Consider the following 26122-nt stretch of genomic DNA (forward strand, 5'->3'; position numbering starts at 1 on the left):
CATTAGTTGAAGTAATCCATCCACTTTCAATTGAACAGCGTTTGATAAATACTTATCTAATGTCTTATCAGAAGAGTATGTATGGGTAAGCAATAGGACTCATTTCATTAAGACTTTATACATCTTTACATAATATAGCAAACCTTTTTTCAAAAAATAAGGTAATTAATTTTTATAACTCTAGTAGCTCTACTAAATCTCAGCAGGAAACCTAAGGATATTACAGACAAAATTATATAAGCACTTTGCCATATATTTACACAGACGTATATTACTGACTCCCAGGAAGGAATTTTTCTATTTTTTTCCAGGAGTGATTAGCATTATACTCTCTTTGTTCTTCTCTACTCTTCTTCTCTCTTCTCTATGCTTCTTATCTCTTCTCTGCATGTATACATTTTATAACATAATAAAAACACCCAGTTAGCTATATTATTCACAGTTTTAATCAAAATTTTGAAGTAGCCAAATTATATTAGGACATGTTATCCATGACAGCCAAAATATCACAAAATGGTCTTACATTTATGATTTGAGACAGGTCTTAATATTTTCACTTAGACTGGTCAAAACTAATGATCATGATTACAGGCATGTATCTAATGATAGTCAGTGATGGGATCCTTAAATCCAAGATGATAACATTTTCAAGGACATATAATTTTGCTTTATTTATTACATCATTAACTAGAAATGAGGTCAGGAAAGTACTATATCATGAGCAGCAGAGTAATAACAATGTAAACTGCATATATTCCTTTTGTCAATGAGAAGCAGTTCAATTCTTTGCTTGACAGATTGGGAACATGATCTGTAAGTCTGCTGTATCACATGGCAATTAAGTAGCTTAGTTGTGGGATCCCACTGAAGATATTTCTGCAAGTGAAAGAAATGACTTGTATATTCAACAAGGGAAAATCTTCACCTCATCTCACCAAAGAAGACTGGACATTTTGATTGTCACTAGAGCACATTTAAACTTTGAATATTTCTTCTCTGGCAGGAAATTCACAAGTGATTACAAGAAAAATGTGATATAATTCACTCACACTATGCATTTGAAAAATTCACCCAGCAAAGAATAATCTGGTTTACTTTTACTTGCAAAAACTAGTTTCCAGAAATGAAAATTTTGGTTTGAATAGCATACCTACAATAATAGTGTTGAATGCTAAATTCTGAATATGACTATTTTCAAACCTAATATTGTTTGATTCTATTTTTTCATTGAATACTGGCAGTAAAATGAAGGAATACAAATAGAAACCAATGAATTGCATACAACACTGAAAATCAGACATGATGAAGTTGGAATGCCAGAACTCTGTACCTAGTTTGATTAACTGTTTTAAGATAACAACCATTTTGCAAAGATCCTGTCTTTACTCAAAAGTACCTTTCCCATACCTACACTTATGAACTACCTTCCATTATTAAATTAAACAAAAAATATATCTTCTGTGGGTGAATTAATTACTGTGTGCTATACTATAAAATTTAAGACCTGTCAAGAATTTATGCTTAAAGATTAATGAATTATAAAATATAATTTTGTTATTTTAATATTTCAATTTGTGTTTTTTTAATTAAATTTAAAATAGCTAACTGTATACATTTGTATCATCTTACTTCCTTAAAATAAAATTCAGTAAAATTCCATAGAGTTTAATTATATTTCTCGTAGGTGATTTTTCTTAAAGCTGGCTTGCTTTACTCCATAAGATTACCTGTCTAATACTATCATTAGCATATCACTTTAGAAATAATATTTGAAGGAAATGAACTTACTCTTTCTCCTTCAGGTCCTAGTTGTCCTACTTCTCCAAGAGAGCCAATGAAACCCTTAAAGTAAGCAAATAATCTTTATATTATTTCATTTGAATACATACTCTGCAAGTAATTCCAAGTAGAGATAATAAATTTTTTCATAATAATATGAAACTTTAAGGCTTAACAGAATAAATAACTTCTCCTTGCTTTATCACCTTCCTTCCAGAAATTACAGATCAATCTTTTCATTAAAAAAAAAAGTAGGGGGACGCCTGGGTGGCTCAGTTGGTTGAGCAGCTGCCTTCGGCCCAGGTCATGGTCCCAGCGTCCTGGGATCGAGTCCTACATCAGACTCCTTGCTTGGCAGGGAGCCTGCTTCTCCCTTCTGCCTCTGCCTGCCATTCCGTCTGCCTGTGCTCGCTCGCTCTCCCTCTTTCGCTCTGACAAATAAATAAATAAAATCTTAAAAAAAAAAAGAAAAAGTAGGGACCATAACTTAAGACAGTGACCCATGAAAATCAAGACCAAATCCTTTTCTTTGTTGAATTTTACAGTGGGAAGAAAATATATAATTAACTAAGATATAAGGCAGAATGGAAGTATCAAAAGATACTTAATACAGAGGAAAAGGAAATTCATTCCAATGTGGCAGGAGGTAAAGGCAATAAAAAAAAGACTTAATAAGAGACTGGCACTTAAGATAGGCATATAGAGTAGGTAAAGTCCTGAAAAGCAGAGGATGGAAAAAGGAAACTCCAGGGGTGCCTGGATGGCTCAGTCAACTCAGGTCAGGATCCCAGAGTCCTGGGATCGAGGCCCGCATTTCAGCCTGCTTCTCCCTCTCCCACTCCCCCTGCTTGTGTTCCCTCTCTTGCTGTGTCTCTCTGTCAAATAAGTAAATAAAATCTTTTTAAGAAGAGAGAGAGAGAGAAGAAAGGAAACTCCAAGCAGAACAATTATACGAAGTGGAAACAGAGAACTTCACGAAGTGTTTGTAAATGGTAATAAATGGTAACAGATAACATTATACCAGTAAATGCTTTGGAGAAGAGCAAAGATGCATTGTATCCTAAAGAAGATTCCAACTGGCCTGACAACAGGGGATAAATAACAATGCAACTGTACTTTATGTTAGGATAAAGTTACATCTCTGTGGCAAATAATAATATCTTCATCAATTTAAAAGAAAGTGTATGATAGTTTGGACACTACGTTAAGGAGACCTTTAAATTTCAAGATAAGAATTTTAGACTTTATGTTTTAGATAACTGAAAGCTCCTGCCTTGAGGGAATGTGGTAGTGCCTTGAGGTTAATTTGTCTTTCTCAAATATTAATCTATTGACAGGATATAGAATACATCTGAGACAAGAAACAATGAATGTAGGAAAACCTGTTAGAAGGTTCTTTTGATGGTCCAAATTTGAAGTAATACGAGCCTAGATCACTGATTCTAAAACATTACTTAAGTGCCCACTATGTAGAATACCATTAAAAAAAGAAGAAGAAGAAAGAAATTGTGCCATTTGCAATGATATGGATAGAATTCGAGGGTGTTATGCTAAGTAAAATAAGTCAGAGAAAGATAATTATCATATGATTTCACTCATATGTGTAATTTAAGGAAAAAAACAGAGGATCATAAGGGAAGGGAGGAAAAAATAAAACAAGATGTAATCAGAGAAGGAGAAAAAACATGAGACTCCTAATCATAGGAAACAAACAGGGTTGCTGGAGGAAAGGTGGATGGGGATAGGGTAACTGGATGATGGACATTAAGGAGGCCATTTGATGTAATGAGCATGGGGCATTAAATAAGCTGATGAATCACTGGACTCTACCTCCGAAACTAATAATACACTAAATGTTAATTAATTGAATTTAAATTTAAAAAAGAAAGAAAAATAAAATCCATTCACATGTGTAAAAGAAAAACTGTGAGCAAATCCAGAGAAAATTACTAAAACAGTGTTGGTCCAGGATATCCCAATTCAAACTGTCAATGCAATACTGCCAAGCACGTTCAACTGACTTACACATCATCAGAATAGATTTTTTTTGTTTTGTTTTGTTTTTTAAGTAGGCTCCACACCCACTGCAGAGCCCAGTATGGGGCTTGAACTCATGACCTTGAAATCAAGACAGAAAGTAGAATGGTTGCCTTAAGTTGGGAGGAACTAAGAATGAGGAGTTACTTTTTAAAGGGTATGGAGTTTCAGTATGGGAAGATAGAAAGTTCTGGAACTGAATGGTGGTGATAGCTGTACAACAATGTGAATGTACTTCATGCCTCCTGCTATGGACTGAATTAATATGTTGAACTGTAGTCCCCAGTTTGTCAGTATTCGAGGTGGGCCCTTTGGGAAGTAGTTAGGTCATGAGGGTAGAGCCCCCATGAATGGGATTAGAGGTGACTGCTATTTCAGCTATGTGAGGATACAGTAGAAAGGCAACTGTCTATAGCCCATGAAGTGGGCCGTCATCAGATACAGGATCTGCTGGTCCCTTGATCTTGAACTTCTCAGACTCCAGAACTTTGAGACACAAAATTTGTCATTTAAACCATCCAGTCTGTAGTATTTCTATACTGCAGCCCAGACTAAGACCATTAAACTGTATTCTTAAAAATGGATAAAATGGAAATTTTTATGTTACGTAGATTTTACATTTTTTTTTCTTACTGACTTACACATCATCAGAATATCTCAGGAATCATTTCTGTTTTGCCTGGAATAGAACCTTGGGAGGGATTTAATCTCTGAGTGAAAGCTAGTTGGGTGTTGCCTTGGTGAGAGCAGCACTTTTCTTTGACAAAGAAAAACACCTTTAAAATTCCCTACATTCCAGAGTTTGTATGAACAAGCAAGAATTTTTTAAAAAGAGAAAACTAGTTTCCTTCTACTTAAATAGTAAGTAAAGCATTATAATTTGTTTGCTTAAAAGCCAAGCATGTGGAGGATTTGAAAAGTTTCTTATAAAATGAAGCATCCAAAAACATTTCTGATATCAAAACATTTAGGATTATGATGACAAGCTCTATGTATTTTCAGAATCACCAGCTACAGTTAGCCTCAAGTTTAAAAAGCCTTAACTTTTGTTTTGTTTGTTTGTTTTGTATATGTTTTGTATAACATATACAACTGAATTTTTGCTTATAAATAAAAAGAATAGACAGCCTAACTGGCACACACTTATTGCTGCACTAATCAGCTGAGACCTCAGAAGAAAGACCTCTACTCAACATAGCCTGACTAGGGTGCAAAGACATTTTACAATTAAAGATTTTAATGAGTGATCACACAGGTGTTTCATAAAGGTTTCTTAATAATTATTATGCTCATGCTAACAGAAATAAAATGCCAGCAGCACCCACTATGAAATCACATGGGGTTGTGGTCATTCTCAGGCACGACCCCTAAACTAGAGTTTAATGTGTAATGAAACAAGAACAATAAAAAAATAATAACATATATGCTTTTTAATTTTAGACTGAAGGTTGTATATCCAGTTAGATGCAATTTTGTGTCATCAGGAGGGCCACTAAAAAGTCAGAAGAGGCCCTACACACTTCTACTTTTTGAGGCACTGAGCATATAATTACACAAAGAAATGCCAAAAGAGGGTTACAAAATATACATTTAACATAAAAGTAGTATCAGAGGACCTAGGTGGTTCGGTCAGTTAAGCATTTACCTATGGCTCAGGTCATGATCCCAGGGTCCTGGGATCAAGCCCCACATCCAGCTCCGTACTCAGTGAAAAGTTTGCTTCTACTTCCCTTTTGCACCCCCCTACCTCACTCATGCTTGCACTTTCTCTTTCTGTCTCAAATAAATACAATCTTAAAAAAAATGCACTTAGAAGTAATATCATAACACCAAAAAATGGAATCAAATAATGGCTGCCAGTCAAAAGATCATTTACCAACATGATTTATAAAAATATTAATTTATAGTGGTAGTATATGGGACACAAATCTAATGAAAAACATCTTATAATCCTGTCAGTGTGTTTTTGTAATTTTTGTCTTTTTAATCAAATGTGGATTTGAAGTTAATGTTAAAAGTCTACATTTGTGGGGCACCTGGGTGGCTCAGTGGGTTAAGCCTCTGCCTTCAGCTCAGGTCATGATCTCAGGGTGCCGGGATAGAGCCCCGCATTGGGCTCTCTGCTGAGCGGGGAGCCTACTTCCCCCTCTCTCTCTCTGCCTGCCTCTCTGCCTACTTGTGATCTCTCTCTCTGTCAAAAAAAAAAAAACAAAAAACAAAAACTTTAAAAAAAAAGTCCACATTTGAGACCCTCTGTGAATGTGAAGACTATAGAAATGGCCTTCCTGAATCCCCCTGTATTCCCAAAGGAAAATTAAAGAATTAAATCAATTGAATCAATCAGAAAATAAATTATATTTGTTATTTTTTAACTGCTTTTATGAAGATGGCTGTCAAAATCTAAAAACCCATCCTAAAAATAGTTACAACCCAGAAAACAGTTTCTATACAAGTGAGGAAAAAAGCAACAAAAGGATATATGATACAGTACATAAGGATGTGTAATATAATGGTATAAAGAAGAACTTAGAAAAATTCTGGGAATCACTGAAGCAAGATGAGAAAATACAGTAAGGGAAAACTGCATGGTACCAAATAACATGTCTTGGAGTTCCAAGTTCATGCACAGAAAATACTCCAAAATTCCAATAAAATGATTAAAGTCTTCATAGAAAATGGATTGTCTATGCTAGACACTATGGTTTAAGAATGTTAAGCTCTGGCAGTTATTGTAACTACCTTAAAGGTAAGTTTCGCTACCACTATCTAATAAGATTTTTTAAATGAAGGGAAAAAAGCAGGCCTAACTCCAAAGCCCAGGTTCTTGACCACTATTCTCTACTTCACAGATCCAAGTCAATATGTGCTTTTGGTACACTTTCTAATAAAAAAAAAATACATGACTTTTTCCCACTATATTCTTACTTAATAGAAGGGTAGAGACAGTATAGGATAGAGGAAAGAGTACATAGCTAGAGGTAAGAAGATTTTGGTTCTAGGTGTTGGGTATTAGAGAGGGCACAGATTGCATGGAGCACTGGGTGCGGTGCAAAAACAATGAATACTGTTACGCTGAAAAGAAATTTAAAAATAATAATAATAAAAAGTTAAAAAAGAAAAATAAAACAAAAAATAAAACACTAAAGAATACAAAAAAAAAACACCACATTGAGATACCACCTTACAAAATAAGAAGACAGTAAATAATGTGTGTTGGAGAGGATGTGGAGAAAGGGGAATCCTCTTACACTGTTGGTGGGAATGCAAGTTGGTACAGCCACTTTGGAAAACAGTGTGGAGATTCCTTAAGAAATTAAAAATAGAGCTTCCCTATGACCCTGCAATTGCACTACTGGGTATTTACCCCAAAGATACAGATGTAGTGAAAAGAAGGGCCATCTGTACCCCAATGTTTATAGCAGAAATGGCCACAGTCGCCAAACTGTGGAAAGAACCAAGATGCCCTTCCACGGACGAATGGATAAGGAAGATGTGGTCCATATACACTATGGAGTATTATGCCTCCATCAGAAAGGATGAATACCCAACTTTTGTATCAACACAGACGGGACTGGAAGAGATTATGCTGAGTGAAATAAGTCAAGCAGAGAGAGTCAATTATCATATGGTTTCACTTATTTGTGGAGCATAAGAAATAACATGGAGGACATGGGGAGATGGAGAAGAAAAGGCAGTTGGGGGAAATTGGAAGGGGAGATGAACCATGAGAGACTATGGACTCTGAAAAAAAATCTGAGGGTTTTGAAGGGGCAGGGGGTGAGAGGTTGGGTGAGCCTGGTGGTGGGTATTATGGAGGGGACGTATTGCATGGAACACTGGGTGTGGTACATAAACAATGAGTTCTGGTACACTGAAAAGAAATTAAAAAAAAAAAAAAGATTATTATATTTAAAAAAAAAAAGAAGAAGAAGATTTTGGTTCTTTGGCCAGATAGGACTTTGCCAACTTGTGTAAATTCCTTAGCTTGCCATTTTCTCATCTGTAAAATTATTTCACAGGATTGATAGCAAAATAAAAAAAGAAAATACATATGAAAGTATTACTTAGAAATTTTTAAAATTTAAAGCATCGTTATAGCACATACTGTTTAAATACTTTATGCTTTATTTGAAAAAGGTATTTCATTTTTTATTTATCTGTATTTTTTAAGAGAGAGAGGGATGGGGCAGAGGGAGAGGAAGAGAAAGAATTTTCAGCAGGCTCCACACCCAGCATGGAGCTCAACACGAGGCTCCATCTCACCACCCTGAGATCATGACCTGAGCTGAAATCAAGAATTAGATACTTAACCAACTGAGCCTCCTAGGCGCCCCTCAAAAAAGGAATTTAGATAATATAAGGCATAGACGTAGATTCTGGAAGATAACTTGCTATTAAAAGTAGAGCATTTTAAAAACAAAAATTCCAGTTTACTTTCTCTAATTTTTCCTAGACCAGCTTTGATTTTAATTTGTAGCACACTACATAAGATATCACAGGAATTTTTTTTCACTCCCTTAATGATTAAAAGTGACTAAATTCTTTAGTGGTTTAAAGTGCAATGGTATGTTCTTGATATGATAAGCTTACTTCCTTCTTTGCAGATAAAATCTTTTCTACTCCATATAGTTTTTATATCATATTATCTCAGCCTTGAAATTACTATGATTTTTTTGCCTCATGTTTTTTATCATGATTTCTTATGTCTATATACGTTCATACATAAATTATACTACCAATGTTGATAGAGTCCATTCTAACATAACAGACATTAAGCTAGCAGCCAGAAAGTATTAGAAAAGAGTGAGGAAAAACCTACTGCTATAAGACTGCTTTCTGTGGCTGTTAACAGTGAAAGTATCTATTAAACAAATATATTTCTTTTCAGGCTAAACTGGCGTTACATTCAAACTTCCTATGGAAGTATGAAAATGGTATCTATTTTACATACTCCATTTGACTTTTATGCAAACATGCTTACAAGATGATAAAAATGCTTACTTACTCGTACACCTTTAGGGCCTGGGTTACCTTCTGGTCCAGCTAAACCCTAGTGTGAACAAAAGACATCATTATCATACTACAGTATTCTGAAAGCACTGCTGATAAATAAAATAGGCATACAAAGAGGTGTCATTGTCACAAGTATAAAATTCAAAGCTAAGTACAATTAAGATTATATATGTTCAAGGAATTTTTAGAATTTCAGAATCAAAAGAGGTATTATATGTAATCTATGCAAAAATGTGTTTTAGATATCTACGCAAAGTAAATTAACACACATTATAAGATACAAAAAATAAACCTTAATCCATTTCTCATTGGAAAACCATGTTCTTTGAAAACACTTCTAACTCATATAAAATATATTCCCATAATTAAAAAAAATCAACACACTTTTAATTTCAGATCAATGTCCATATGCTTGAGTATTTATATATGCTTCAGACAACACAAATTATCACTTAGTGGTAAGATTCTAATGCACGTTACTCTTCAAGAATTTTTAAAGGCCTAAAATATGGAATTTTGTTACTTTTTTTGGCATTTTCATTTCCCTCATCCTTGAGAATTAAAAAGATATTATAACTATAGTTTTCTAGTATACTAAATGAGTAATTAATTTCAAGAGTAAGTCTTCAATTCACGAAAACCTCAGAAAGAAAATTTGTTCTATTATTCATCTATAAGAAATAGATAAAGTTATAAATGAGAGGAGAATAAATATGAAATGTTTAGAATGAATTTTCAAAACTGTATAGAAAGACTTGAATTCATTTCGCATAAAAGTATTTGGTAGTGGTACACATAGCGCTGCCAAACTGTGTCTCATATTTTTATAACTCTGCTATTAAAAAATAATGCTTGTTATACAGTCTTAACGTCTACCATTACTTCATTACAGTGAGTGGCAGTATTGGAAAATCAGTAGCGGGTTCATTTTAAAATCTTATGAGACCCTTGGGCATTTTAATTTTGAAGTTTCCACTGTATCACATCACACATGTTTAAAAACCCCACTCCCATTTTAACCAAAACTTTCTACAGTAACATTTTTTAAGGATTTTTATAATTTTAATTTTGAAATTATTTGCCATGAGTAATTCATTTTTTAATAGAAATAAAATTATTATTTAAACATTAACCTTGAAAATCAGAGCATACAATGCATTAATGAAAAGGAACATAAAAGGAGAAGTATAAATTTAGTTACCTCACCTGCCTGCCAGGGTAACCACGTACACCAATATTACCAGTGAATCCTGGAATTCCCTGAAATAAAAAATGAAATAAATAGAACAATACAACAAAACCAAAAGAAGCCCAAGGAAACAAATTTGACACAACTATAATACACAAATTTATAAAGAAATTTTTCCCTACAAAAGTACTAAGGGGACTGCACATTGTTTCTCTGACTGTTTTCACCTATTTCAAACAGAAATGAGCCAAAATTATTAAATAAAAAAATTAAAACTGTCCGATTAGGGGCTCTAAATGAGACACTGACTATTAATAATGGTAAAATCTAGGATGGAAAAATCCAGCACTACATAAAGAAGATATTTATTCTAGAAAAAGAGTGGGTACATTTCTTAATAAGCATTATCTTTTTATATTGAATTCCTTCTTATTTCAATCATCTTGCAACTCTCCTTAAATGTCTAAGCATGACCCTCAGAAGATTAAAAGGGGCAGGGAACCTCAGAACCAACCTCTTCTTCCTTCCTAAAGTAAACTCATTCTGATTAAGAAACGGATATCGAGGGGCGCCTGGGTGGCTCAGTGGGTTAAAGCCTCTGCCTTCAGCTCAGGCCCTGATCCCAGGGTCCTGGGATCGAGCCCCGCATCGGGCTCTCAGCTCAGCGGGGAGCCTGCTTCTCTCTCTCTCTGCCTGCCTCTCTGCCTACTTGTGATCTCTCTCTGTCAAATAAATAAATAAAATCTTAAAAAAAAAAAAAAAGAAAACGGATATTGAGTGGTAAGTACTTTTATCATGACACAGATCTATCTAAAAATTCAAACTAACTTTGGGTGGTAAAGTCATTTTAAGTTGACAAATTTGTATTTTTAATTTTAAAATTAAAAATTTTAATTTTTGCTGAAGAACGGAGACTCAAAGGCATAAGAAAGGAAACTTGCTATACAACTGGGTGGTCAAGTGAGAAGAAATACTTCCACTTTGTTTTTACTTTCCTTCATTGATAAATTATTCATTCATTCATTAGTGTATCCAGAGTTTAGGTCTATTAAATAATCATTGAACCAAGGAAATGCCAAAAGAATGTATGCTGAACTGCCTTTACTTAAACTTAGATGGTGCCAGCAAAGGTAAATTTCATGGATTACTTATTTATTATGTAAAATTCATTTCCTTCTTATTGTTTGTGAGAGATAAAAGACACTAGCCCTTTTCCCTTTTGCTCTGAAACACACAGAGAGTGCTACCTTCAGTTTAAGTACAGAAATACTATTAAATTCCTAAAAATTTGGAAAATCTATAGAAAGAACAGACAAAGGAAAAGCAATTGGAGGATCACAGATGAACATTTTTGCCCTCCCATTTTATTAGACATGTAGGCTCCTAATATATCTTTATCTCCACTTTTCTCAGACTCTCTCTCAATTTTGTTTTCTTATCTCTCCCTCCTCTCCCACTTCCTCCAACAATTAACATTTACTGAGTCCTTTTTATGTGCTACTCACTATGATAAGCACATTACATTAACTTTATGTCTATGAGACAGATACTATTTTCTCTATTCTACATTTGAAGAAAGTAAGATACAGAGAAGTTATGAAACTTGCCCGAGATGCCACAGTGAGTAAGTAGCAGAGCCCGAATATGAACTCAGAACTCAGACAATCTGACGAAAGTTGTCATGTCATGCACACACACATACATACACATATATGTACCCTATATACATATAAACATTCATCTATATATATATATATATATATATGTAGATGAGTGTGTGTGTGTGTGTATATACATATATATATATATATATGACAATGGATAATTTAACAGAATGTAAATAAAACAGTGGCTTTCTGAGAAGTACAGAACAAAATTCTTATCTACATATGGAGAGATTTATCCTATGAATTTCAGAAACCATATTTCTATATTAAATATTAACTTATTAAAATAATGTATAATATATAATATTATATTCCCATAATATTCATTTAGCTCCTGTCATATGCCAGGCACTATTTCAAGTATTTTATAAGTATTATCTTATTTAAATCTGTCTAAACCCTATAAGGTAGGTATCATTATCCCTATTTTACAGATTAAAACATGAGACATACAGTGTCTGTCACCAGCAGAAAGTCACTCAGCTAGTATGTGGGAAGCCAGGATTTGAATCAGCAGGTCTAATTCCAGAGAAGACCATCCAAGGCTGCTTCTCTAGTGTAGTTCTGAAGTGAACGTAACTTCCAATAGTACTCTAGGGAAAGCCCTCTAATTATGAGATTTGCTCCAATCTATTTACAACAGCTTCCTTTATGCCTCATCCAATTCTAAAATACATAGGACTATATCCAGACATTCACAAAATCTTGTATTTGGGTATGCCAATAGGAAGCAGTGAAACCAATTAAAAGGGCTGTTTTTGTTCTGTAGGTCACTGTCTGGCTAAGGCCAACCACCACCTCTTTCATTCTTCTCCTAGGCAAATTAGATTAATTGAGCTCTATTAAAAAGCAATCTGTTTTAAGACATAAAGGAAATCTCATTTTGAATGGATTTTCATGGAGGGTATTAGGGCAACATGTAGAGATCTAACACATTCCAGCTGCGAAGAGAAATACAAAAAGAATTCCGGGGGATGGCTAAATTCTGCTCTCCTGGAATGGCAGTAAACAAAGTAAACAAGTAAGCCTTCAGCAGTCTTCTATGGCATAAACATGTCTAAGCCAACCACACCCTAAAATCACTGTGACAACCACAGAAGCTCAAAAGAAACTCAAAGCAAACACTACAACTTAAAATTCACTATGCACTTCAAAATGGTTAAAAACAAAAAAGTTGGCCCACTTAAATCTATAGATTGGAGCAATTTAGACACAAAGATCTATCTCTAGACCCTGGAGAAATTAGGAATAGGAAACCTGCCCCAATCCCACTTCTAACACGAAGCATTAAAAGCACACACTCTGAGACAATCAGACTTCACTGAGAATCCCAGCACTGCTACCACGTAGAATTAGTAAAGTGGAATAATAATATAATATAATATATCACTTTACTTGCCATTTCTAGTAATTAATAATCTTGAGAAATTGTGCCTCAGGACTGAACAGAATGTACTGTCCCACTTAACATGAATGAAAGAGAAAATTAACTTCATTTCATTTATATCTTTCCTCGGGGACATTCTATCACATTTCTTTCTGGAGCTCTCTTTAGGGCTTCCTGAGGCTCTTTGCTCAATCTCCAATAATGGTGTCCATCACCCTAGTTAGTTCCTTATCTCTTACCCATTTCACTGCTTTATTTATACTGACCTAGTACACATTACATTGAAAACAAGAGATATGGCTTTATTTTTTTTTCCTATGACATATATTATTTTCTGATGGGAGAGAGAAAGAATAACATGATTAAAAATTAAATAGTTCCCAAACTATTCTGACTTTTAAATATGTGTGTATGTGTATAATGGACAATAACATATGTCCTATTCTAATTTGGATTTTTATTAAAATTTATTTACATTCCCTTATGCAAAAGTCAGGAAATTAACAGTTATGAGTAGGCTTTTGTAAATAGGCAAACTCCTGAAACTGTATAAAAAATCAAACGTGTGGGGCACCTGGGTGACTTAGTAAGTATCTGCCTGGTTAAGCGTCTGCCTTCTGCTCAGGTCATGATGCCGGGGTCCTGAGATAAAGCCCAACATCGGGCTCCCTGCTTAGTGGGAAATCTACTTCTCCCTCTCCCTCTGCCCCTCCCTCCCACTCATGTGTGTGCATGCACTTTCTCTCTGTCTCTCTCAAATAAATAAAATCTTTAAAAAAAAAGTCAAATGTGTGAAAGAAAAAATGAAAACAAAAAATAAAAATAAATCAAATGTGTGTGTGCGTGTGTGCATGCATGTGTGTGAAAATGTGTGTTTTCTTGGGAAAGAGCTCATAGCCTTTACAACATTCTTAAAGGGGTTTGTGAACCTCAAACGTTTAAGAACTGCTGTTCTGGAACATGTTACGCAGATAGTTAAAGTCAGTCAAGGATCTGGGGAAAAAAACAAAAACAAAACTATAACATGAGCAACTGAAAAAGTCTGTCCTGCACTAAACAGAGTAAAAATCATTGAGGAGAAGATCTTAATAAGTAGGGGAAAATAATCTCTCAGTGGAGTTCACCAATGTGTGTCATTTTTATTGGAGAAGATACAAGTTTTATAAATGAAGTACTTACTGGTTCACCTTGGAGTCCGGGGAGCCCTGGATAGCCTTTGAGTCCCTGCAAGGTTAAAGGTGAAGACATGCTATGAACCGTAAGCTCATACAAGCCTAAAACTAAACAAAGGTTCTAAGTGCTTTTTTATCCCAACTTTTGGTTTCCTCATCAATGGCTTTTTATAATTTATTTCTTATTTATTTTTTTATTATGAGTAATTGAATTATTTGTTACTATCAACAAAAATGGCAGCATAGTATTAAATAGAGAATTAAAACAGCATCTTCTATATAAAGCTGGTATCCAGCAATGGATCTATTAAATCTTATCGAAGCTTTTTAAAGGCTGATTTTAGTTTATTATTTATCTATTATTTATTTTTGGAGAAGCGGGTAGGGTAGGAGGGAGAGGGAGAGGGAGAGAGGGAATCTTAAGCAGTCTCCATGCCCAGCATAGAGACCAACACCAGGCTCTATCAAGTCATCTTTACTTTATTAACACTGAAGCAAAATACCCTCGGAAGTAATCTATTGGTAATTACTGAAAAACTGGACCATAATCTGGCAGTTTCTCTAATCCAAAACATTGTTATCACACTCCATACATGACCTAAAAAAAATCAAAGAGGTTGCTCATAGATCCTATGAAAAAAGGGGTTTTATAGGGCTAAAAAATTAGTATCAAAAAATTTTTTCCATATACTAGAACTCAAATCAAATCTTTAATCTCATTACTAATGCCCAAAGATATAATATAGATAATATCCTTTTTCTTCTAGAAAGGTCTTTGAGCAAGATAAAAGAAGTGGAACAAAAGAACAGGAGGAAAGAAAGGAACACTTAGGAGTCAAATTGGTATAGCTCTAATCAACAATCAGTAAATCAATCTATGGTTTACTAGGTTTAGACATATTTAAAAAAAAAAAAGAAAGAAAAAGTTCTTTTCTGTGGAGCCTCATAGAACTTCTGGGTCTTTTGTGGCTCAGTCGGTTAAGCATCTGACTCTTGATTTTAGCTCAGGTCATGATCTCAGGGTCTTGAGATGGAGCCATGCATAGGCCTCTGCATTCAGATGGGAGACTGCTTTTCTTCCTCTTCCCTCTCCCTCAAGCAAGAGTATGTGTATGCACATGTGTGTGTACTTTCTTTTTCTCAAATAAATAAATAAATCTAGCAAAATACAGAGAGTACCTCATAGGATTTTAAGAAAATTCTAACTAAAAAACTGAAATAATTTGAGCTCACAAATACAAAAACTTGAAATTAATGTACTGCCAACTGATGGTAAGTTTTTAGAATTACAGGATATAGAATAATGGAGTTAAAGAGTCATTCAGGATTAATCACTGAGGGCTTTATCAACTTGTATTAATGAATTAAAGAAGAAAGTAACGCTTTGTCTAGACAATGAGGAAATTATAAGAGGTGTCTATTTGAAAAATAAAAAAGTGATTTAAGCAGCTTCTGAGATATTAAACTTAAAGTAACAATAAAATGCTGAAGTAAACAGATCTCTTGGGAACCAGAGAAAAGACAGGAAAAACTAAGAAAACAAGGCTAGAGACTAATTTTTTTTGTTACCTCTCTATTGTATGTAAGCGTATTAGTCACAATGAGGTAACAAAAGGAAAAAAACAAGAGGGCAGAGGAAAAGGCCTGTCCTGTGGGAGCTTGGACCTTTTGTGTTTAGACTATTAGAAAGAGAACAGAGAAGTGGTCATGAGCAAGAAGGAGGGGAAAAAAGAAGGGGGAAAGGGAAGAAAGGAACTTCATTGAGCTACTATGTGCCAGATGATGTACCAGCCATTTCCAAATACTTCCATTGATTCAATGGCAATCCTACAAAGGAGTTTTTTCCCCCATCTTTACAGATAAGAAAACAGTTCTAAGAATTAAACAATTTGACCAAAGTGATACAGGTAGCAAGGTAGAATCATGTCAGTTTGACATTTATCAAGAATTGAATATTTTGTCCTTCTACTTATTCTAGATGCATGTAGTTTTCAAATATAGACTCATTCTCATCAATAAACACAAACATTAATTATAGATCACCAAGACAAATCAATCAAAAGAATTATATATCTCATAAACATGGTGTTATCAAAATCACTCATTTACCAACAGCATCTAATAGACCCAATGTTTGACTCAATTTTGCTCTGAGTTTATAGTTTTTTTGAGACAGCTAAATATCACCCTAATTACAAAGCACGAGACATATTGTTCTCAGTTGTTCAAGTGTTACGTGAGATTCCACAAGTAAAAATATTATCAGAGCTAAGTTTCTTCACTTTTTATAATAGAACATAAGAAATGTCTTTAGCATTAAGGCAGTGATGGTGGCTCCCTAGGGTGGTATAGCAGCTCTAGGAAGGTAGGGGCTAAGAAGCTCCTGAGGAGTGTCAGGAAGAAGATGAGGAACAAGGAGCCAGGGTAAGAGGCACATTGGTATAGAAAGTTCTGTCATAAGCCTATTTCCTTTTCCTTTTTTTTTAAAGTATGCATTTATTTATTTACTTATTTATGTTTATTTCTGTGAATACTTGAGTCTAACCACATGCTTCCCTTTCTTTGGCTACCAGCTGTTTTTCTGACCAGAGTTTCTTCTCTCATCTAGCCCATGATGAAACAGAATGCAGTGGAGGTACAACTTCTTTTAATGGTCGACTAGACATGTTAAACATGGTATCTTCTGTATGTACAATTTCCTTTGAAGGGTTTGTCCCATATCCAGAGACTTTAATAAAGGGGCAGCAATAGTCATGATCTTTCCTTCATGATCTCATTCCTACTCCATCTCAGCCACAGAACCCAACACGTGATCTAAAGGAGACCAATATGAAGTCTGACCAGTAGCCAATGAAGTCACTTGGAGTAAAGAGCTTTGCCTGAATGGGAACAAGTCAGGTGAGTCAAATCCTTTTTTTAATTAGGTTAAACTATTTTTTAAGAAGAAAAGAAAGAAAAATTCAGGTACTTAGCAGTAGGGGGGGGTGCTGAATTTCCTTTTATTGTTAGCATTCTGTGGTTACTCGGGTCTATAAGAAAGTCAGTACTTTTTCTTTTTTTCTTTAATTTAGCTTTCATTGAATGAAAAACAAAGGCATATTCATGAGTTACTGTGGGTTTAGAGGCATAGGAAGAATTTAAATAAGACTGATGTATATATCAGAGAAAAAACAGATTCAGGCATATGATATAAAATAAAGATAGAGACTCTGAGATGTGTAGAATGGAAGAGAATGGGTCAGGTGGAAACTTTTATAGTACAGTGAAAGATAATTATAAATCAGATTTTAGAGGTAGAGTAAGAGATGGTATATAAGCTCCTTCAGAGTTTTAATTGAAGTTCTTTATTTTATTCAATGTGGTATCCTCAGTGTTTAGAACAGTTCCTGGCTCACAGGAAGTGCCCATTAATTAATTTATGATGAGACTTGGATGTATGAATGAACTGATAGAAAGACTTGAATGGATTTGAGTTACTTGAGTAGATAAGAGATTCTAGTTCTTTTTTTTTTCTTTTAAGATTTATTTATTTATTTGTTTGAGACAGAGAAAGACAGAGAGGCTGCGGGGGTGGGCAGAGAATCTCAAGGAGACTGTCTGCTGAGCACGGAGCCTGATGCAGAGCTCCATCTCGTGACCCTGAGATCATGACCCAAGCCCAGATCAAGAGTTGGACACTCAATCGACTGAGCTACCAAGGCAACCCAAAAACATATTCTAAGTATCTTATATTACATCTCAATTCTCTCAATGTTAAAATGAAAGGTAAATAAGTAGGACAAAGAATGTCTTTGCTACTTTTTAATGTGATATTATTATATCTTTAATACACTGGAATTATTACCACTATCGTAGAAAGGCCTCCATTTATTTCCTGTATCTGTGACTAGACTCCTTATTTATTTTCCACTTTAACACCAGTCTGTAAAGTTTTTGAAAGCAAAGGGAATAAGTTCCTGGGAAAAATGCCTACATTTAAATTTTGGCATAGCTACAGTCTAGGGACCTAACATTTTATTTTTAAAAATCAGTTTATATTATAGTCTTTTGGAAATATTATTTGGGTCACTCTTTTCTATACTCACATAGGAAGAATAAAAAAAAGTCCAGTAAATAACAACATACAATTTTTATCGGATGAATATATTGAAAAAAAAAAACTGATGTGAACATATTCCTTAAGGTATGCCAATAAGAAAATTTACAAACTCTGTTTTTAGCAGATTAAATAATAAATTCAATAGACATAGTAGAATCAAAATCAGAAATATTAAGAGATGGGAAAGAAACAAATTTCAAGTTATTTATATATCTGAACTTGGCCCAAGTAATTAAAATTTTGGATACATAAATAAAATGTTTATCCATAAAGAAAATAGTGGTACCATTTATACGCAGGCCATCCTCATTTGGCATGGTACTAGAGGACCATAAAACTGATCATCCAAACGAAACCATGCAAAGCAATATTAATTATGGGGAAAACTACAAATGTTCTGTGACTTTTAAAAATTTTTGTCAAAATGTTAAAAATTCTGCCAGTTACAACTGTGTAGGGAAATGAAAAACAAAGTTAAATTAATATTTAGAGTACAGTGTAATTTAAAACATTAAAAACATTGAGAAAGTATCATTTCTTTAAAAAAATTACAAATAGTAGTTTGAATAGAGCTGGCCTTCTTGTATAAATTAACATACTGAGCAAGCATATTTTGTAAGCTTTGGCAAATTGTCAAACTCCTTTCCAAGTCTGGATAGACTTTGAACATTTTATCCTTTGTACTGTCAATGTCATGAAATAGTTCCAAAAGTTCTTCTACTGTGGAGCTTTTTTTGCTGGTGTTACCTCTGGGATATCTGTCATATTCATCACAACACTTTCCTCATTTATGTCAAAAAGTTATCCTTCACTATGTTCCTCTGGCTACATCATGTAGAGTCTCTCAAATAACAGCCATGTTCCAGAATCAACTATTACATCTATAATTCCATTTGTTCAACTCTAATTTTAAGTCCTCTGTTATCAGTACTCCTTTATTTTGCTGTACTCTCATCTTTGATGGTCAACTACACCTTTTGATTATCTATTTGTGTAGAATATCACATAGGTTTCTCATTGAGAGACAAGGAAGCAACACACTATACTCTTTGCTGTCTGTGCATCAACCAACAGATGTGCGTGAACAATCACCAGCAGACTGAATGAAATGATGTGACCGGTGGTTAATCTTGATGCATATCTGTTATTTATGTAGTTTTTGTAGTTTATTTTGTTTTGTAGGCTGAGGAGACCATAGCAAATTTTGTACTTTTTGCAATTAATCACAGTTAACAGTTGTTGTAAGCGAAATTTGAAACACATTGCTGGGAGACTGGTGTTACTTAATTAAACATGGTAACTGAAATCTGTATACATGGGAACCATGCAAAGTGAGGAATGCCTGTATATATATGTGTGTGTGTGTGTGTGTGTGTGTGTGTGTGTGTGTGTGTGTGTATTTACTAGAAGGAACAGACTTATACTTACTCAGATAAGGATTTTTTCCTATGTATGAGGAAGCTTTCCCTATGGTAAAAGACAGCTTCAGTATTGTTGCCCTACCATTCTATCTTGGCTCTCCTTCTATAGACTTCAGGTTTCAGAAAAGTAGAAGCATCCCTTTCTGGAAGCCACAAAAATGCCAAAGAAACTGGATAGTAGATAATTTGCCTCTGGCACTCCCTTTCTGGCATAATTCACTTTTGTAATTTACTTTAGTGTGCTTTCTTTTTTAGACCGTACACTGTCTAAAAAAGTGTTACCTTATACCTTATTTACATAAGGTTTCCTGAATGAATTACAAGGCAAAAAGATATGACTAAAATAACTGTAGCATTCCAGAGTTAGTGACAGATTTTATCTCTAGAAGGAAACTGATCTTTCGTTTGAGACCATTTCCCTGGAACTTCTGCTTCTGTCTAGTGTCAAGAAGCTAAGGAAAGGTGGGCTAACCTTGTATATAATCATGTGAAAGGCAACATCACTTAGAGATTAGTAAACAGGTTAACTAGTTCTACTCAGCCTACTTAAAATGGGTGAAATGCTGAAAAGAGGACCCAGGGAAAATAAGATAGGAAAGAAGGGGCATTGATTTGAAAAGCAGACACTAAGGAAGAAGATGACCACTAGGACTGGGTGAAAGGGCACAATCAATTAAACTTAGAAGCAGCAATGTTCAGTCACTAAGAATACATGTCAGACACTAAGCTGAGATATCACAGTGAATAAAATATAGTCTTTGCATATAAGGACTAAGTCACTAAGTCACTCATACATTTTTATATTTTTATATATTTACATATATTTATATATTTTAACCATTGTTACTTTGCTATTGAAATCACTATTAAATTTCATTTCTCTGTAATATAACAGTATTAGGTTAGGTAATTCCGACTTTCCAATGAAACTTGTCAAACACTACAGGACTCAGTGTAACAATACCTTGAAGAATACTAACCATGTTTTGGCCAAAATAACCAGAGGAAACTATGGCAAAATTGAAAAACAGTGATAAGATGACCATAAAAAAAGAAACCCTAAGCAAGAAATCAGAATGAGATGAAAATCAAGAACTATGAGAATGTAAGCCCTTCTTGGGGGAAGGCAATACATTTCCTTAAGTCCTAGAATAAGAAGTTTAAATTTTTAAAAAAACAAATAAATAAGAAGATCCCAGGTAAATGGAGAACTTGAGGGGATTCAAATTATAGGATGAATATCACACAGACCTTTCTATTCTACCTGCCTCTCCTTCTTGGAACATACTTCCCTCATGCACACAGCAGACTTGTGCCAACTTTTGCCCCAAACTCCTCACAATACTGACCCACTAACCTCCTTTAATCAGCACTCGGTTTTTACTCTGGTCCTATCAACCCTAGTAACAGTCCTTCTCAATTATTTCTCATGGAGAAAAAGAGTATGATAAACTAATTCTCAAAATGGTGCTCCATGACAGATAACAGCTTTTTCTGAGGACATAGAATTTTTTTTTCAGATGTCTGGAAACTGAAATACTTTTAGCCAAATGAATTTATCCTTGATGTTAAAATGTCAATTATAAAAGCCAGACAGAGGAAAATATCTTTGGACACAGGAAAGTTTCCAGAGTCCCGCAAATTACACCACTCTGGCAACCACTGGCTTGCCTGTTGGGGAGCTCAGTAGGGCACTGTAGTAGTCCTGGCTCTCCATGTCCCCTCTGTATCCCCCCATCATTGGGAACAGGGGATTGCGGAGAAGATGGCCACAGTGGTGCCTGCAGAGCCCTTATGCAGCAGCATTTGAATTCGACTTTCAGTACTACACTCGGATTGGAAACCAAACCCAAATAAAGTGCAGTTTGCAGATTTTTACCAGGATAGTGGGCAAGTGAGAAAAGAATCTATAGAGATAACTCTATAGAAACAATAGAACTCTCCTTATTTCCCTCTCCAGGCACCCAATTTATGCCAATCCGGACTTTTTATTGTTGTTCTCATGGACATTCAGTATTTTAGCTCCTTAGCACTGTCCTTGCTTTGAATAGATTATGAAAAGCTGTATAGTTTTTGAGTGACTAATAAATCCCAATGCATGCCCCTTGATACTTTCACTGTTCTTTTCCTTTCCAACTTCTTAAAGATATTTACTGTGTACCTCATATGTAATGGAATTTTTTTAAATAATTGAAATAATTCATTAAAACTAAGAATTCACACTGATTTGTAATTATTGCTAAAACCATAGTAGTTAGTATTTATGATATTCAGAAAAATACTGCCAAACATGATTCATAAAAATCTGTATTAAAATGTGTTATATTTCACAATTGCCGTGAGTTGTATGTCTGTATGCTAAGATGTGCTTAACTGCTCCCATCTGGTTTATCCTCTTGATCATAGAAAAACTGCTCCAATTGAAATCATTGTTAATGCTCTTACAATTTTAAATAGCAGACTTCCAATGTTAATATAGCAAATGATTGGCTATATTAAAAAACAATTTAAAACTCCATCTGGAGTCCAAGCTCAGAATTATGATTCTTGTCCTCCCTCCAGCACAGCATGCACTCTGGATCCAACTTATCTGCCTTTGGCACAAATTTAGACACTTAGTGGGAAGTAAAAACATACTTCAGTTCCTAGGAAAATAAGAGGACATGAAGGTGGCTAAATTGAGGCAGTGTAACCAGTCAATCCGGGGAAACACAGTGCTTGTTAAGATGTTAATACTGGTTTAAAAAAAAAAAAAAATAAAGTCGGGAGGAGAGAGATTAAAAAAAAAAAAAGGAAAAGAAAGAAGCAAAATAAACTCTCTGAAGAGTGAAAAAAAAATTGCTACTGATTTATTCCCTTATTTCTCTCAATATTACTTGTGCTTTCTGAATGTTTTCAACATCAACCTTCTGTTTATTTACCTCAGAAGTTTTCACAAGCTCTCACTGTGTTCCACATGACTTTTTGCAGCCATTTTCAAGACTGCTTGAGTACAGCTTATATTAAAAGAATTTTAGTATCTCCAGAAAGTTCCAGCAAAAAGGAATAATGAAGTCATTATTATCTGTCATCCAAAACTATATCTGTTCCCTTGGCTCTCAGGAAAAACAAGACTTTACTTCCTCTTGCATACATGTCTGGGACAGTGAGAAGTACTGAAATACACATCTAAGAAATATTAACTTAACAAACTAATTAGTGGGGTAGCAGTATTTGGAGTTAGTAAGAGAAGTCATACGCTAAACAGGTGTGGATTTGAGTCCTAACTCAGTCAATTAATAATTCTGTGGCCTTGGGTAAGTGATTTATACTAAACATTCTGTTTATCTCAATAAGGTTGGTTTTTTGGGGGGGTTTTTTTGTTTTTTTTTTTTTTTTAAAGATTTTATGTCTTTAGTTATTTGAGAGAGAGAGAGAGAGAAAGAACATGGATGTGTGTGCACAAATGAGTCAGGGAAAGGGCAGAGGGAAAGAGAGAGAGAGAGATACTCAAGTAGACTTCATGCTGAGCACAGAGCCTGAGCAGGGGCTCCATCTCATGACCCTGAGATCATGACCTGAGTCGAAACCAAGAGTCGGACCCTCAACCAACTGAGTCACCCAGGTGGCCCACAATGAGTTGTTTTTAAGATGCAAGGAAACAAGGCTCAGGAGAGCAACTGGAATACTGTACATAATAAAACAGCTACTATTGATATTAGCATAATAAATGTAATAATACTTCAGAAAATAGTTTAATAGATAAAAAGATGGAATAGACTCCATATTAATCAAAACCCAAGTACCTTATTTATCTCTCATAATATGTAAAGAATAGTTAAAAGTGCAGAGGATTCAGTAGCAGTTAAGTTTCTTCTCTAAATCCTGCCATAATTTTGAGTGACCATGAGCAATTCTCTTAACCTCTCTGGGCTTATCTTAGATTTCTCACTTACAAAATGAATAACTTGAGTTCTTGTCCTGATGTTCAGAATTCACCTATCACTAACACTATGGCTAGAAATGCAAGGATAAAAGAAACAGGAGCCCCAGGTTACAGTTAACATGAGCCATTATTCTAAGCTCTCCTAGCATGGATCCTGTTTGCAGAGAAGTAAACTATAATGAATTAGGTAGTTCAGAACATGAGCCAAAATCAGTTAATTCCTTAAAACAGCTCATGATTTACCTGAACATTTTACCTAATAATTAGTCTTGCCCTTTCCCCTTCTGTAAAAACCACAGTAACAGCCTATCAAGCTCATTTTGAATGTACTTCTTCTGTGTATTCATTTTAAAACAAGACATACACATAGTGTGATAGAAATTCGTCCCAAGACTGCTATGTGGAGAAATAATTTGGTTTAGATTGACTCCTTATGTCCTTTCCCCAAGAATATTTATTTTTTTAAATCTTTATATGATTTCTATTAATAGCCACACTCTATTTAGAAAGAGGAAAAATCCTCAGAAAAACTACAAAATCATTTCAAATGTTTCAGCATTGTTCCAAACTACTATCAAATCATAGTTAACCATGAACACTTCATTTAACAGAAAGTAATTTTGTTTCTAAATATTTTCAATTTAGGGCACCTGGGTGGCTCAGTCAGTTAAGCAGCTGCCTTCTGCTCAGGTCATGATCTTGGGGTCCTGGCATGGAGCCCCCACATTGGGCTCTCTGCTCAGTGAGGAGTCTGCTTCTCCCTCTCCTTCTGTGCTCTCTCTTTCACTCTCATTCTCACTCTCTTACTCTTGCTCTATCTCAAGTAAATAAATAAAATCTTCAAATAAATATTTTCAATTTTATCTCTAGAGAAAACTGAGCTACAGCTGCTATTTGATCACTGGTTCCTATACAATCAATTTTAACAACAACAACAAAAGGCAGATTTTAAGTTTAAGAAATCATTAAGAGGAAAAGAAGTCTGTGAAAGATAATTTATAACCCGGTTTGTTTAAAATAATGCTGTATTTCACTTTACTAAACTTACACAGACCAAAAAGCATATATTAGTCTTAAGATAATCTGCTTTAATGGTTAAAATTAGACTTTTCCAGTTTATCTCTATAGACACTTCTTTATATATTTTTCTACACAATAACCATTCAACCTTTACTTAGAGTTCCTTTTTCTGGATTGCTAATTTCATGAACCACTGGCATCATTTAGCTTTGGAAAGTAATGATTAGTTTTTCTGTCATCTGCAGTATCAATCTTCAGGATGAAATAACTGTATATTTAAAAGCAAATAAAATAGTTAAGATAATTTCCATGAAATTGTCTCTGATGCTATTCATCCAAAGTTTCTTTAGAGGTATACTTAGTGGTCAGGGGTATACTAAGTAGCATTAATCAAACAGATTCATGACTATCTATATCAAGACCACTTTTGTTAGAAATGATCACTCTCCAGTTTTCTGACTCCACAGGAGCAACCAACAACCTCAAAGAAGTTATCAGATTCTAAGCACTGTCTATGATGAAGATTAATCTGAAGGCCATAAAAATAATGATAGTGGAAGAAAAAATACAACATGAGATCAAAATCTTTCTCAACATTTTAACATTCAGCGCTTCAGCAGGAGTTATGAAGGAAAACAGACAAGGTCAGATTTCTAAAACCAGATAAAGAGCTGATGGCTAACAGTTATTAGGGCTTTGTTTAACACTTTTTGTCTGACACTCTTTGTCTGACACTGTATTGCATGGATTATCTCATTTCTTGTTCCCAAAACCTCCCTATGAAACGAGTAGTATTATTTCCACATTTTACAAATGAGGCGATTGAAGGGTAGAGAGATTAAGCACCCTACCCAAATCAATGGGACTTAAAAAAATGGCAGATGGGATTTGAACCAAGTAACCAGAGCCTAAATAACACTTTCAACCTAAATCTCCCAAGAGGAAAAGAATATGACACACTAAGACATCAACACAGCTCATTATTATTTGTATTTAGATAGCCATACCAAGTCAAATATTGCCCTCAATATTTTGGGGCCCTTAATACTTTGAAAGATATTTTTGATCTTCCTTTTCCCCTGTAGAAAATGAACAACTCAGTATTTGGGAAAAACAAAACAAGCTGAATATATAGCAGAGAAATAGGAAATTGCACAACATATTTTCTTCGAAATAATTCTAGCAATTGTGTTAATATTTCTTTTTACCTCAGAAAAAGCTTAGTCATATACATACCACTACTGTTTTTTACCAGTCATCCCCAATTCTCACTTCTTTCCTACTCTTCAGGTCGCACATTCTCATGTATATCATGGCAGAGAGGATTATTTCCTAAGAAAATAAACTAAGGGTATATTTTAGGGTAAATTATTTTAGGGTAAATTTAAAAAGGGTATACCTATAACCAGGTAT

At 34.5% G+C, this 26122-nt stretch overlaps 1 protein-coding gene across 1 annotated transcript in view; it reads right to left on the reverse strand.

Annotated features, from left to right (window-relative positions):
- LOC111143380 (collagen type XXIV alpha 1 chain) overlaps positions 1 to 26122 on the reverse strand; it is a 388577-nt gene that overhangs the window by 292926 nt on the left and 69529 nt on the right. The window contains exons 8-11 of the mRNA XM_022497083.1: positions 14252 to 14296; positions 10036 to 10089; positions 8822 to 8866; positions 1789 to 1842 (exon numbers count right to left, since the gene is read on the reverse strand). Of these exons, the coding sequence (XP_022352791.1) occupies positions 1789 to 1842; positions 8822 to 8866; positions 10036 to 10089; positions 14252 to 14296 (198 nt within the window). The remainder of the gene's footprint in view (positions 1 to 1788; positions 1843 to 8821; positions 8867 to 10035; positions 10090 to 14251; positions 14297 to 26122) is intronic.

Source organism: Enhydra lutris, unplaced genomic scaffold (assembly GCF_002288905.1).
Source record: "Enhydra lutris kenyoni isolate GAN:26980312 unplaced genomic scaffold, ASM228890v2 scaffoldscaffold9, whole genome shotgun sequence".
Lineage (NCBI taxonomy): Eukaryota > Metazoa > Chordata > Mammalia > Carnivora > Mustelidae > Enhydra > Enhydra lutris.